At 33.7% G+C, this 15,306-nt stretch overlaps 1 protein-coding gene across 1 annotated transcript; it reads right to left on the minus strand.

Annotated features, from left to right (window-relative positions):
* Positions 1-5,557: 5,557 nt before the first annotated feature.
* On the minus strand, positions 5,558-9,022 carry LOC114289608 (uncharacterized). The gene is made up of 2 exons (XM_028233363.2): positions 7,927-9,022; positions 5,558-6,091 (listed from the first exon to the last, which is right to left on the minus strand). The coding sequence occupies exons 1-2, from the start codon at positions 8,339-8,341 to the stop codon at positions 5,751-5,753; spliced, it is 756 nt and encodes a 251-aa protein (XP_028089164.2). The 5' UTR covers positions 8,342-9,022; the 3' UTR covers positions 5,558-5,750.
* Between the last annotated feature and the right edge of the window lie 6,284 nt (positions 9,023-15,306).

Raw genomic sequence — 15,306 nt, forward strand, 5'->3', positions numbered from 1 at the left:
AAGAAAAGACTGATAGGATGGGGAAAAACATGTATTACCAAAACCATACCAGTTTGGAGGATGACGGTTTCGCTTTGGAAAGCGATGTGCAAGAGGAGCGGGATCCAAAGAAACAGCTAGAGGGATAGTAAAGCTAGAGACGTGCGAGCTCGGAAGTGCTTTGCGACGCTGATAAACAAGAAGAGGAGGAAGGGGAACGGAAGCTAGAGAGGAAATAGCTGGCGAGATATTAGGAGTGCTAGTAAGAGGCAAAGTAGAGACCTCAAAATCAGAAACAAACTCATCGGGGGAAACATCAGGAGGAAATGGGTCAATGTGAACCAATTCATCCTTTATAATAGGGACAGGGGTGGAAGGTATAGTGTAATAGGATAGTTTTTCTAAAAAGGTGACATGACTAGACACATATAGCTTTTTGGTGACAGGATCATAGCACCGATAATCTTTTTGATTAATGCCATACCCTAAAAAGACACATAGGACACAACGAGAACTAAGCTTAAATTGCGCCCGTTTAGGAAGGAGCACAAAGCATGCAGAACCGAAAATACGAAGAAGAGAATAGTTGGGAGTAACACCAAAAAGACGCTCATACGGAGATGAGCCTGAAAGAAAAGGAGTAGGCATTCGATTAAGAAGATATGCAGTAGTGATCACAGCTTCTCCCTAGAAAACAGATGGGACAAAAGAGGAGAGCAACAAAGAGTGAGCTGTATCAAGGAGATGGCGATGTTTGCGTTCAGCTCGACCATTTTGGACAGGAGTGTCAGAACACGAAGACTGATGAATAGTGCCATGAGTAGCTAAACGCTCCTCAAACTCAGACAAGTAATACTCACCCCCTAAATCAGAACGAAGAACTTTAATGGTGGCAGAAAACTGAGTGCGAATCATGGAGTGAAAAGTAGAATAGATTTTATAAAAATCAGATTTTCGAGTCATCAAATAAATCCAGGTAAACCGATTGTAATCATCCACAAAAGACACATAATATTGCGAACCACCTTTGGTAACTATAGGGGAAGGACCCCAAACATCAGTATGAACTAATTGAAAATGAGAAGATGAAATAGAATCACTTTTATTAAAAGGAAGAGTAGACACTTTAGCCAGTTTACAACCACGACACTCAGAAATATCATCAATGGAAAAATTGCCTAAATGTCCAGACCGAACTAACATCCTCAAACGATTAAAATGCCAAATATAAAATAAAAAAGACTTATTGTTTAAACAAAAAGAAGACAATGCAGTAGAAGACACTTCTGGAGGAACATGCAAGTTGTCCAAGATATATAGTTCTCCAACTCTATGCCCGATCCCAATCTGCCTCTTAGATACCCAATCCTGCACAACACAATGAGAAAAAGAAAAAATAGTATCAAAACCGGAATTAGATAATTGACTAATAGAAATAAGACTGAGTGAGAGGTAAGGCACATAAAATACAGGAGAAATAGACAAATGGGAAGAAGAAATAAAACCAATAGAGTGTATAGGCATAGAAGAACCATTAGCTGTAGCAATAGTGATAGAAGAAGAATGAGAGACACAATTACTGAGGAAAGATGCCATAGGGGTCATATGATGTGAACAACCAGAATAAAAAATTCACGAAGTGTGGATATTACCCAAAGAGGATAAACCAGACAAACCTAACTGAGTTGTAGTCATAGCAGAGGCCTGGGATGAAAGATTTGGATTGGCCACCATGAAAGACTTGAACAGCTCAAACATAGACTGCATATTGGAAGACGGACCATTCTCAGAAATTGGTGCAGAAAAGACGGCAGGTGAGCGAGATCCCGAAGATGTCGGCTTAGAGGATGGTGGACCAAATGAACGACCCTTAGGCTGCAAAAGCTTAGGACAAGCATGTTTCCAATGGCCTTTCTGATGATAGAAGCTGCACTCATCCATGGAAACCCGAGGCTTGGGCTTACCAGTAACCTGAAATAAAGGAGACGGTAGGGTGGGCAAGAGCGCAGGAGTGACAAAAACTGACTGGGAAGCAGGAGCACCATGAGCCACCTTAAACCGAGTTTCTTCCGCAATAAGCTCACGAACAGCACCATCCACAGAAGGCAAGGGAGACCGATGAAAAATAGCTTCCCGAAGTGGCTCAAATTGATCTCGAAGGGCCATAAGAAATTGAACAAGATGTTGCTTCTCCCGATACTTGGTATAACTGTCAAGTAACTGTAAATCTGACGGTTCCATCAAAGCAAGCTGATCCCAATAAGTAGTCATCTCATTTTAGAACTCCTGAATGGACTTATCTTTCTAACTAGCACAGCGAATAGACATCTCAAGTTCATACTGTTTTGCAAAGTTAGACTCAAGGTACATACTTTTCAAATAGTCCCAAGCTTGTTTAGAAATAGAATACTTGGAAAAATTCATACCAATGGTAGTTTAAACTGAATTATGAAACCAAGTAAGAATTTGTGCATTTTCCTTATCCTATTTAGCAACATCAACCTCAGTTTCTTGAGATTCCGTAGGTCTAATAGTCACGCTAATCACGTAGTTCCACATGCCTTTACCCATTATAAATTTTTTCATTACATGAGACCAATAAAAGTAATTGGTATCATCTAACTTAGTGGTGATAGCTTGTAATTTATCATCAACCATAATACTATAATTAAGTAACATAGTAAAACCAAAACACAGTGACTAATCAAAGTTGCTACTACTATAATTACCCAGCCAATTACGTCAAACTTATAATAACCTTATCACCACAAATATCAATCAAGAGAACCAAGGCAAAGCAGAGAGCGAGAGAGACTGATACTAAAATCAGAAGTCAATTTCAGAGCCACAGACAGATAGGCTAATTTCAGACCTTACTTTAATCGTGTGAACTAGAGGAAGAGAGAGAGAGGTCACCAATCCGAGCCACGCAGAGGAATTACAGAGGGCTGCGACGAGGGGCTGCGATGAGAGGCTTCGATCGAACCAGATGAGGGGCTGCGATGGTCGATGATGACGTAGGGCTCCGACGCAATCGGATGAACACGTAACCTAGGGCTCAGAACCAGCAACCAGCAAGAGCCAAGTGCAACGAAGAGAACAGAGACCACAGAGAACTTCAGCGAAGGCCTTGCAAAGAAAAAGAAAGGGACTGTGATGGTCGATGATGACTTGCGAAGGTATGCTAACATCTGAGTCGTGGCTCTGATACCATGATAACAAACTTGTCTATATTATTATTGAATGATCAATCAAAAGAAGTACAAATATATAATCTAATAAAGTTAAACCCTAATCAAACCGTAACAACCTAAAGGACTATACTATCCTTAATGAAGAATATAAACTACATAATTCACACTCATTTGTCTGAAAAAAGAAAAAATTTATTAATTTTTTATATTGCTTAAGTATTCTTATAACGCATATAAGATGATCCTAAATTATTTAATATAGTACTTAAATTATTCCATTAGATTTTTTTTTTTTTTTTGCTACACTTATTTTAGTCTCCTTTAAAACAAATTTATGGCTTCGTCCCTACCCTCTCTCCCCCCTGCTAACGCTATATTATAGTAGAAATTTTCAATGTCAAAAGAAAATTTAAATTAAATTCTCAAATAAATAAATAAATAAATAAAAGGCTTCATATCATTGATGTACATATATTAGCCAATTTCAATGCTCATTTCCTTGTCCATTTGTTTCAAATTAGTAGGGAAACTTTCTAGGCTTTATGTGCTGCTGGGTACCTACTATACTAAGTTTGTGGAAAGTGTTATCACAACCAATGGATGTAACTTGTTTCCTACTTTTTTTTGGTTCAAAGAATAGAAAATCAAATGTTAGTATACAAATTGACTACCAACAATTATTTATTCTCTACCCAACCTCTTGCCCATTACCCTTTCAAACTCTCTAATCATGGAGAGAAAATAATTCTGGTTATGTTATGGTATGAAACGAATGGGAAATTACACCAAGATAAATTAGGGGTCTTATTTCTTTGCATCATCGTTTTAACATTGTGTTTGGATCTTAAAAATTTTTGAAAAAAATAAACAAAAGAAAAGAGAAATGAAGTAAAAGAGCATGTCACTTACCCTGTTTGATTGTGTTTTTGTTTACATTCTCCCGATGTTTTTTATTTTATTTTATTTTATTTTAAAAAAAAACGAAAAAACCTTGTTGGATAGATTGTTTCTAAAACATGTTTTCAAAAAGAATTTCTAGAAAAAACAATTTTTTAGGAAATACCAAGAAGTTGTGCTCTCAAAACTTCAAAATTACTGAACTAACTCAGTTGGCTCCCTATGTATATTTCTATCTAAGAGATCATCAAAAGGTCAATTATTTACTAAATGCAAATATTAATAATTTATTTTCTATTTGTTGTATTGTTAATTTCTATCATATTATTAGGCTCTTTCTTAAGTTGTTTGGTTGTTGGACTTCCATAATTGTAAGATTATGATTGTCTAAATGTAATTATTTTCACATTATTAATGATCATCTACTTATTGACAAAAATAAAAATAAAAATAAAAAAATCTTACAAAATTGAAAGTGATATGTGAATGATGAGTCTTTCACACTTTTTAATGTTTTGTTTACAAAAACACAAAAAATGAAAACAAAAATAAAAAATAAATGAAAACACAGCTAACTCCCATACCACATTACAAATTCAATGTTCATGAATCAAACACTTTCTTATTGATGAAGTTGGATGGGATTCATGTCTTGTCATTATCGTCCAACCCATTTGAAGTTTTTCTCAACATCCATGCCATGCATAGTGGTCCTCTTAGAATGGTCCAATACATATATGGCTAGAGAGGGGACAAAATGCCCTACACGTTTCTTTGTTTCAATGTGAAGGGCACAATACTAAACAAGCAAGAGTCCCCTTCGCGTTTTGAGAGCATGGACCATTTTGTTAAAAGAAATTTTAAAAAAAAAATCATTTTTGCATACATAAGAAAACACAATTAAGAACAAACATTCTTGTTTACCTCCTCATTTTAGGATATTGTATGTGAGGATAGTGCAAGATATGATATTCTCCCACCAAGACAAGAAGACGACAAGTTCGTTCTAGCACTATACTTATGGGCCCCTTAGCTTATGCTATGTGTTCCCTAGTGTGAAAACCTAAATTGAGCTTGTGTCATCATCTTCTTATTCAATGAAGGAAATACCTAACATGGCCTTGCTATTATTAAATGAGCATGAGAGAGAGAGAGAGAGAGAGAGAGAGAGAGAGAGAGGAGGCAAACAATTTTTGGCTTTCACACAGTTCTTTACAATTTTTGACAATTTTTGGCTTTCACACTAGTAATAGTTAATTCTCCCTTCTTTTTTATGACATTCAGGAGGAAAGGTGAAGGGGAAGTTGCATAATGCAAAAATGAGATTCGAATTCAGACATCACTTACTTATTTCCATTTCTTAGGTAGATCTGCACATAGTGTTCATTGTATGAATGCACGTAACGGGTGAAAAAGAAAGGGTAAAATCGTAATGATGAAGTTAGGGGTGAGGAGCTCTTTCACATAGAATCAAAGGACACAGGAACTCAAATAAAAGTTTCCTTTAAAAAAAAAAAAAAAAAGGAATTCAAATTAAAGTACATTTTTTGTGATGGCAAAAGTTACTTGACTGCCATATCATCAATAGTGTATCACTATACATTCACATTGAAGCCCATATGCCCAACACTCAAATGGAGAGGGAGGAAAAAGCTCTCTTTTTCATGTACAAACACTCCTTTATTCCTTGGTCCTCCTCCTTGTCAGAGTCCTTATCCATCCACTACTTCTCACCTTCACCCCTTCTGGCTTGCTGCCAACGTGGCACACACTCCCTCCTCTGTTGGACCTCCTCCACCTGCTGAGCTGGAACAGGTGCCCAATCCGCTTTCGCCACCTAAGTGAGCCACGGGGCTTTGCATTGTGCTCTACCACAATGCTCTTGGTGGAGTCCTTGCTCATCAAACTCTGGTGGTTCCAAGAGATGTTCTTGCAGTGATCTAGAGAGGCCTTGGTAGAGACTGTGCCCTTCTCCCATGAGCTAACACCATTGTCTTCAAACCTGATTGATATAAAAGAATCTGCAAAAAGCCAAAATCCCGAATAATTTGGTTACAAAATGCCAAAACTTCGTAGAGTAGATTAAATGTTACAAATATTTGGTAATTTACTGTGGTCAAAGATATAAAAGCTATCCAATCACTTTTATTGCAACAGTAGGAAAACAACAATGTCACGTATCCAAAAAAATAATCTGAAATGTGGCCAAAATAAAGTGTGGCCCAAATTCATTCTGGGTGTAACACACATGGCACTAAATATTTGAGATGACTTAAATAAGCGTATTTTTTGTCTTTTTATAAAAAGATGTGCAGAAAAATAGAGAGGTGGTGTGATGAAAAAAAGATAAAAAGATTAATTATTTTGTGTATGCCAAACTTGGCCTTAGTACTATATTTTTGGATCACTCTTGGACTACCATTTTTATTTTTGTAACTTTCTAGCTTTTTTAACAAGAAAATTGATTTGGAAAACAATACGACATGCATAGAAAAGGTATTCAAAAAAAATGTATCTAGGACTACAATGATTTTATGTATGACCCACATCTCACCAATTTTAAATTTATACCATACATATCATTCATTTCAGGGTAAATTTCGAGGCAAAGTTTTGTGGTTTATAGCATTTTCCATTGCAAAAATACAAAGGATGGAACAAATGTATGGATATTGAAAATGGCCCCAAGGATCCCTCTCAGATTTGTCAAAATAACATGCATAATATTGAAAAGTAAAATGAAACATTGATGCTTTTTTTTTTCTTTACTTTTTTTTTTCTTTATGGTTTTTCTCTACTTTTTTTGTAGTCTGTACTTACTGATTTTCTCATGTGTAGTTCAGACTGATGTCCCATGAACACGGAGAGATAGAATGATTTCTCATTTTCATAAAATTACACATCTGATAAATATATGTATATACATATGCATATAAACACAATGTATACACGCATAAACATCATATGTATATATATCATGTACATTTGTATACACATTTCTAAGAATTATTCTTAGCATTTTTTCTATCCAAATTGCTTCATTTTCGCGATAGATTTCCTGTCAAAGTCTTTATTTCCATTTTATTCTTGAATTATAGAAGTACTCCTTGTCAGTATTTATATATTAGTCACAAAGAATGTGTTTGGAGTATGGATTTAGGTAAGAATTTAGAAAGAGAAACGAAAAGGTAAATAAAATGTCAATGATAGTTACATTTCACACACATTTTTTTTACCCTTTCCAATATATTCTCCAAACAAAGCCTAATGCTTTACCAAATAGTATGAAGAAACAAGAAAAAAGAACCCCAAAAACAATGTATGTATTTACTAGTATGAATCATCATGGTATATACATGTATACATATACATATACACACACATACATATAAAAGAATGTGAATGGGGAGAACTCTTTATTAGTCTCCTAGAATACCATGTAGCAGTGTTACGGGTTTGATAATACTGACTAAATTTAAGTGACAAAAAATGACTCAATTATTATATTTTGCGAATTCTCATTTATTAATACAACAATACCAGATAGTTCAAAATTTTATGACTCAAATGACTCAAATCACTTAAAACGACGTCATTTTGATAGATTTAAGCCATTTGAGCCACAAAAATTTGAGCTGCCAACCATTTTCCTTATTAATATCACATATTATACATTGAGATTACCTAATTATTTTTCCTATTCCTTGTGTCGGTATCAAAACTAAACTTTAAAAAGGAAAAAGGAAAAAGAAAAATATATTTACTAGTATGAATCATCATAATGCAAGAGAGATACCCCAAATTCATGCATATACACACAATTAAAAGAAATTAAAAAGTTGAAACAACGCTTTACCTTCTGGACTAGCAGAGGCAAGAGTGTCATAATCAGACTCATCTAATTGCTTGTTCTGAAACTGATCAAAGCGATGGAGAAGAGAACCGAAAGCGAAGATCTTAGGGAGGGTGATGGAGGGCTTCCTTCTTCTGTTGGTGGTGGTGGATTCAGATTGGGGACGGTGCCCTTGTTTTGCAGCCAAGATGAGAAGCCTCTCATTCAAGCACAAGGGACACACCCCTATAATGGCCTCTTTTGGATGGAAATAGCAACATGGCTTGTCTTCTTCCCTGTACTCAGTCATGGCAAATAGAAGAGAGTGAGTGACAATGGTAGTTTGATAACACTTTTTACAGACTTGGGAGAGGAGGAAGAGGAGGAGGATGGGAACATGGGTTGGGAGAATATATACATACATGTTATATACAAGCATGGCCCACCAAAATTGATCAATTTGTGCCACTAGACTCACTTTGGTTTCAACCAAAAAAGAGTCATTTTTTGCCCCAGTCAAAAGTATTTTGGTTTTAACTTATTTAGCTGATAGTTATTCAAACGGATTGTTTGGAGTGTCATAAATAAATGTATTTTTTATTTTTTTAAATTAAAAAGTTAAGAAAAATAATATAATTGTTTGGGTTAATTTTTTAATTTTTTATAGAAAAATGTGTATTAAAAAATTATATAAATTAGTGTGTAGAAAAAAATTAGGATTAGGAGTTGTGTAGTTATAATTTTTGAATTTTGGTGAATAGTAATAACTTTTTAACTTTTTGAGTAACTTTTTAACTTTTTGATAACTTCTCAAACTTGGCCAAAATATATATATATTTTTTAATAGGATTAACTTTATTTGAGAAGTGTTAAAAAGTTTTTTTTTTTTTTCCAAACATTTTTATCTTTAGTTATAAAACATTTTACTGTTCAGGTTTCAACTTATTTAGCTGAAAATTAAAAAAATAATACTTTTAGCAGGATTCACCCTATTTGACAAGTGTTACAAGTAAAATAAAAATAAAAATAAAAAATTCAAACTTTTTGTCTTTAGTTATAAAAAATTTTACTTTTAAGTTTTTCTTCTCTAGAATGATCTATTAAAAAAAAATAAAAAAGAATTCACTAATGCTGTGTTTGGTTGGAATTTTTGAGGTGGGATTTAGAAAAGGAATGAGAAATGTAATCCTATTTATGTTTGGTTATAATAAAAAATATATGGGAAAAGAAAGAAGGTGAGAAATAAATAAAGAAATAGGATACCTTTTAGGACATCAATTCTATTTTATAACCAACACAACCAAACATAGTTGGGATTTGGAATTCTATTAATTCTTTCTCCTTTTCCTTTCATTTCCATTTCCCTTTCCATTTCCCTTCCCAAATCCCCCAACCAAACACAGCGTAAAAGACAACAAAAATCCAAAATTCACCTAAACTTTCCCATAACAAAAGCAAGTTTTTTTTTTTTTTTTTTCAATCAATTTTCAAATGCATCAACTTTTTCAAGAACAATTTTAACCTTAAAATAAAATAAAGAATACTAAAAAAAATATTCGTCAAACCAACCTTTTAAGAGTGTTACCAACATTATAATATATATATATATATATATATATGAATTTTTTTATTTATTTATCAATTTTCAAATGCATCAACTTTTTCAAAAACAATTTTAACCTTAAAAAAAAATATTCGTCAAACCAACTTTTTAAGTGTTACCAACATTATAGTATAATATATACATATAAATATATGTATATTTATGATAAGCTATTCGAACAATTTGTAAAATTTACTATGCTGAAGTAGCACAGGTACTCGAACAGTATAGTATTTTCTATGCCATTTTTTTTATTTAAATTTTTTTTATCATCTACCTATCAACCACCATTTTTGAATGATGATTTAATTATTAATTTAAGTTAAAGTTGTAAAATAAATAGACTTGTGCATAGATGCCAATTTTATATTTAGAATTAATTTGTCTCAATTAATTTGTGCCAAATTAACTAACTCTCACTCAATTTATTTTTACATTACATTATATTACGGATGCATCAGGGTGACATTTTCCAAAAGTCTTATACAATAGAGATTGCAGGATTTTTTCACTGTAAATTAATATAGTTAAGTTATTACAGTAAGCATACGTCACTCTATTAACTCAAACTTGAATCTCATCTCTTTAACACCTAAGTGACCGTCATAACCATTTGAGTTATAGTTTATCTCTTAATGGAGATTGAAGTTTATTGAATGAAAAACTTGCCTTTAGCATATGGTGACTTTATTTTTTTATTTGGATAAGTTGCATATGGTGACTCTTTCATATACATAACGATCACATTCTCGAAGGCCTCTTCCATGTGAGGAGAATATATGTTGTTAAGCTTTGCCCATTAGGACTCCGTGATGAAGGACATTGGTCTCGTGCACAACCCCTAAAAATAATGGCTATGAGATACATGCTGTGAGTGATTGCAGGTGGAAGACCATTGTAGGCTTTGCCACATGTGAAGCCCAAGACTACTCTAGCCAAATTGAAGGATAGCTGGATAGAATACGCAGAATAGTGGTCAGATGAGGTTGTGTCCAGCCGCAATCACTGAGTTGTCTAACCTTAGGGTCATTGAATCCCTTAAAATGACCAACCTTTACGTCGACATGGTCATTGGTCTATCTGGCCTTGCAGTCAAAGCCGTTGGGCCATGATTCGTAATAATCCCTATTCTCAAGTGATACTTTAGTTGAGTAAAGGGAGCCAAGATTTCTATTTGAACACTAAGTTTACCCTAATCTAACTAAAATAATTGAATCGTACAATCCCAACAAATTACAAGTCAGTGAGGTTAGTTGAGCCAACTTGAGCTTGTAAGTCATACGTATAAGTTGGGTCTACTTTTGGGCGTTCGTATAACAAATTATATATATGGTTTTTTTTTTAACATTCATACATAAATTGTTCAATATTCTTGGATCGTTAATCCATTCCATTCGTGCTTTTTGTATTTAATATTTTTTTAAAAATTCTTTCATAAATATATTACGTTTTAAGTGCACCTAAATTAAGTAGATCTAAAAAATTTAAAAAAATTTAAAATTAAAAAAATTATTAAATATGAAAAATAAAAACTCAAAAACAAGAGTTTTGAGCCTCAAACCAAACAAAGTGGAAATTTGCATTGCAGTCCTGAAAAGGACTTTAAAAAGTGATGTGCAGGTCACATGGACAAAGGGAGGACTGTATCCAATTTGGTTGGCTTGTGGTCAGGTTTAAATCATGGACCAAATTAAGTCAGATGGATTGGATGTGTCACTTGCCAAAAATATTTTAAAAAACTTGGAGGTGAGTGTCCTCATACCACACCACACCTCACTGTGTAGTCCTCTCCAAACTTGGGGCCTGTTTTCCCCACCTAACAATTCTAGCCATTTAAATTGGTAAATGAAAATGATTTATAAATAAAAAATTTATAAATATTTTTTAATTAAAATCATGTAGTGACACTCTTGAAATTATAAATCATAATAATATGTATTAATTAGTTTAAGATGAAAATAGCATAAAGCATCGCATAATTTTATATGTGAATTACGTATAAAAATGCTACTCTTCTCTTATTTTTATTTTAAATAAAATTATTGGTGATGTTACCAATGATGAGCTAAAGAAAGGTAGAATGTAGCAATAAATTGTCACTTCTATTCCTTTTAGCAGTGTTAACATTAAGGATATAAATGTAATACCATTGGTGAATTCATTTTTATCACTGCACTCAAAACTTTACTTACAAGTAGATGCTTTCTAGAATAAACTGTCTAATGTTGTGTTTGGTTGGGGAATTTGAAAAAAAATTTGAAAAGAAAAATGAAAAAAACAGATGAAATGTAAATAAAATACACCTATATTTTACTTAGTTTCACACACCTTTTCCCTTTCCCTTCCTAAATCCCTCATCAAATTCCCCAACCAAACACAGCGTAAAGGAAAAAAAAAACAGTATCCATAGTATGTGAGAGAGCAATAGAGATCACCAGTAGGGAGAGACAGAAAGCGAGATCACCAGTAGTCTAACTCGTCCATTTTTGTGCTTCAAGTGAATATGAAACTTCCCTCAGAATTCTGTTGAAGCAGACAGAGTTCTGAGTTGAATCTGTGTCCATATGTTGTTCATTGGTTTTATATTGGTCAGCATAGACATAGAGGGCATGTGAACAGAAGTGATCCTAATTTCATTAAGGTCCGAATGTAATAATAACCAAAATGCACAAGGAACTTGGTCTGCAACCGAAAAAACAAATTACAAAAAGAAAAAAAAGAAAAAAAAGAAAAAAAAAAAGTGACCATAGAAACCACATCAAAAGTGTTATATTGGTCAGCATAGAGGGCATATCTTCAAGAACAGAAGTGATCCTAATTCCATTAAGGTCTGAATGTAATCATAACCAAAATGCACAAGGAACTTGTTCTGCAACCGAAAAAACAAATTACAAAAAGAAAAGAAAAAAAAAAAAAAAAAAGACACCATAGAAACTACATCAAAAGTGTTATATATAACACCAAAAAAAAAAAAAAAAAAAAAATGAAGTTTACAATGTTATAAGAAACCTATCTGTTAGAACTTATACACCAATAATGAAAAGCAATTGGGATGAAGAGGAGGGATATATGTGCAAAGCAATACTCATAATTAATTCATTTCAAGTGAACACCAAAAAACAGCCCATCAGTCCATTCTAGTTAATGCAATAGAATGACAATAAAATATGGCCGAATAAAGTAATCTAAAGAAAATTGTTTCATAAAACGTCCAACCACACAAAATTGAGTATATCCAACAGACCATAGGAAATTGAACTTCAAGTCAATCAATCAAAGATTGCAAGTTATTAAAAATGAAATTGTACTAATATTATAGTCAGAATAGACTAAAAACTTGTATCCATATTGAAAAAGAACAAGTTTTATTATCTTATCTTTTGTTGAAATCTGTCTTCACCAACATTGTAAAAGCATAGATAATGACGCTAGACTTGTAGTGTAACATTGTAAAAACATAGATAATGAAGCTAGACTTATAGTGTAACATTGTAAAACATTGTTTATCTTAATCCCAATATGAAGACCATGCCACCCCATCAACTATTGTTCCAACCCCTCATCCAAATGTTATAGAGTAACACAAAATAAAAGGAATGAAGAATTGCAGCCCATAATTAAATCAAGATAGAGCCCTTAATGGTGGAAAAGATGGGTAAAAAGAATCATGGAATAGACATGAGTTGAGTAAGCAACTCACAGTTTACAAATGACCTTTTTCTTATAAATTAGGACATCCATAGTTTAACACAGGATCACTATATACAAACCACAACACTAACGAAAGTGGTACTTGTTTGCTATGTACAATTAGGAAGTCCCAAGTAGAGTGGAATGAAACTAGTCTCAAGTTTTGTAGCAGGAAGGAATCATATACAGAAAGATTCAAACTAAGAATTTAAAATTCAGAGTTGTGTTTACATAAAACACTTTCTACTTGAAAGACCTCAAAATTTAACCAGTTCGGTTCTTTCAGTAAACTAACCAGCATTGATGGATAACTAAGGATATCAAATTCGACATTTGATTCTTTCCACTCCAGAAAACAAGTGTAAGGTATCAAAAAAAATAACCATATTAGTGTGAATCTATTAAGAATATGTATACACATTACCCTTTCCACTCACAATCCATGGCCGTCTAAATTGTTCTTATCAATACAACATAACTTACTCTTGTTTTTTAGCTTATTACCTGTAAAAGAAATCCTCAAATCTTTTCCACCACCAGCAGAGGAGTGCAATTCATTTTTTATCCTGTGAGTCATCGATTGATTCAAACATGATATGTTAATCACCTAAGGCTCAGACGGCAGATCAATGGGATCTTAACTCAAGCACTAAGAACACCAACACCAACCCCCCCCCCCCCCCCCCCAAAAAAAAAAAAAAAAAAAAAAACATATAATAGACAATTTTCATATATATACCGGACTTGCAATTTGGTGTAAGGTAAAAGGTTGGGGAATGAGCAACTTCAAAAAAAATTGGATACAAACTGTACCTGAATCTGCTTGAACAAATAAAGCACTGATTTGGCCTTTTCAAAAATAGTTAGAGGGCTCGTATCAGTTGCACATATAGGCCTCGTAGCACAGTAAAATGAAGATATAATTGCAAAAACACATTTATGAGTACTAAACAAGCAATTAAAACCAAGAGAAAAAAAAAATCCCTCGGCTCATCAACCATGAACATACCAGGCCTCCAAAATGTAATAAACCAGTTCTATAGCATTTCACTAATAAATGAAGAAGAAAATCTTAATGCAAAGTAGTTAAATGTTAAAAGGAGGATTGCAGTTTTCTAAAAGCTGAGCTACACCACACACGACTCAGCTTTAAGCAACATATCTTGGATTGGACCTTGAACCTCTTACAAACACGTGACTGCAAATTCAACACATCAACAAGTGGTAAAGGCAAATAGAAAACAATATATTGTAAAGAAACAAAGGTTGTTCAAATACACATTTTATCAAACAAGTGATAGCCAAGAAAATAAACATAGGATCACCTTGTGGTGGCTGATGGAAGCTCTTCAATCCCACCCCACCACCCATCCTCCCCCACCTCACCACAGCCCTATCACCATTTTATCACTAAAGCCCTCCGTCGTCCTCTCCCACCACAGTTCCACTACCCCTTCCCCACCCCACCACAGCCCTGCCACCCTTTCACCACCGAAACACCCCCACAGCTAGGCATCATTTTTGTAGAAACGATGGTTGAGTATGGAGAAGAGCGAACAAAAGAGAATAACCATGAAAATGAAACGGCGAGAGGAGTCGTGCGAGGAATGAAATCAAGAGCTGAATCGATTGATTGGTAACCATTTTGCATCAATTAAATAAATCAACAATCAAGATAAAATATTATACATCCAAGGGCTATCAATAGGGGTGCATATGGTATACACTCCTTTAAGAGGTGTGAACGAAAATTGTTCCCTTTTTTTTTTTATCAGTAACAAAAGAAATATTAATAAAAAATTACAAAAGAATAAAAGAACAAGGAGTCCTCCAAAGAAAGAAACACAAAAACAAAGTCCTCTTGCTACATATCAGACATTGTCCTCCTATCTCTAGAAATCAAAAATAGTGGAATCACTCTAAAAGGAGGGGATACAGAGTTACAAAAGATGACAAATAACACGAGAGTGATCAAGACAAACAAAGGAAGAAGAGGGATACAGGATGCAACACTTTAAAGAATTGGAGTGTCACACCCCACTCCCCTTCTGAGGATGGAGTGCAATAACATTTGATAAACGTTTTTTTTTTTTTTTTTTTTTTTTTTTTTT

Source organism: Camellia sinensis, chromosome 6, assembly GCF_055761805.1.
Source record: "Camellia sinensis isolate YWXY chromosome 6, ASM5576180v1, whole genome shotgun sequence".
Taxonomy (NCBI): domain Eukaryota; kingdom Viridiplantae; phylum Streptophyta; class Magnoliopsida; order Ericales; family Theaceae; genus Camellia; species Camellia sinensis.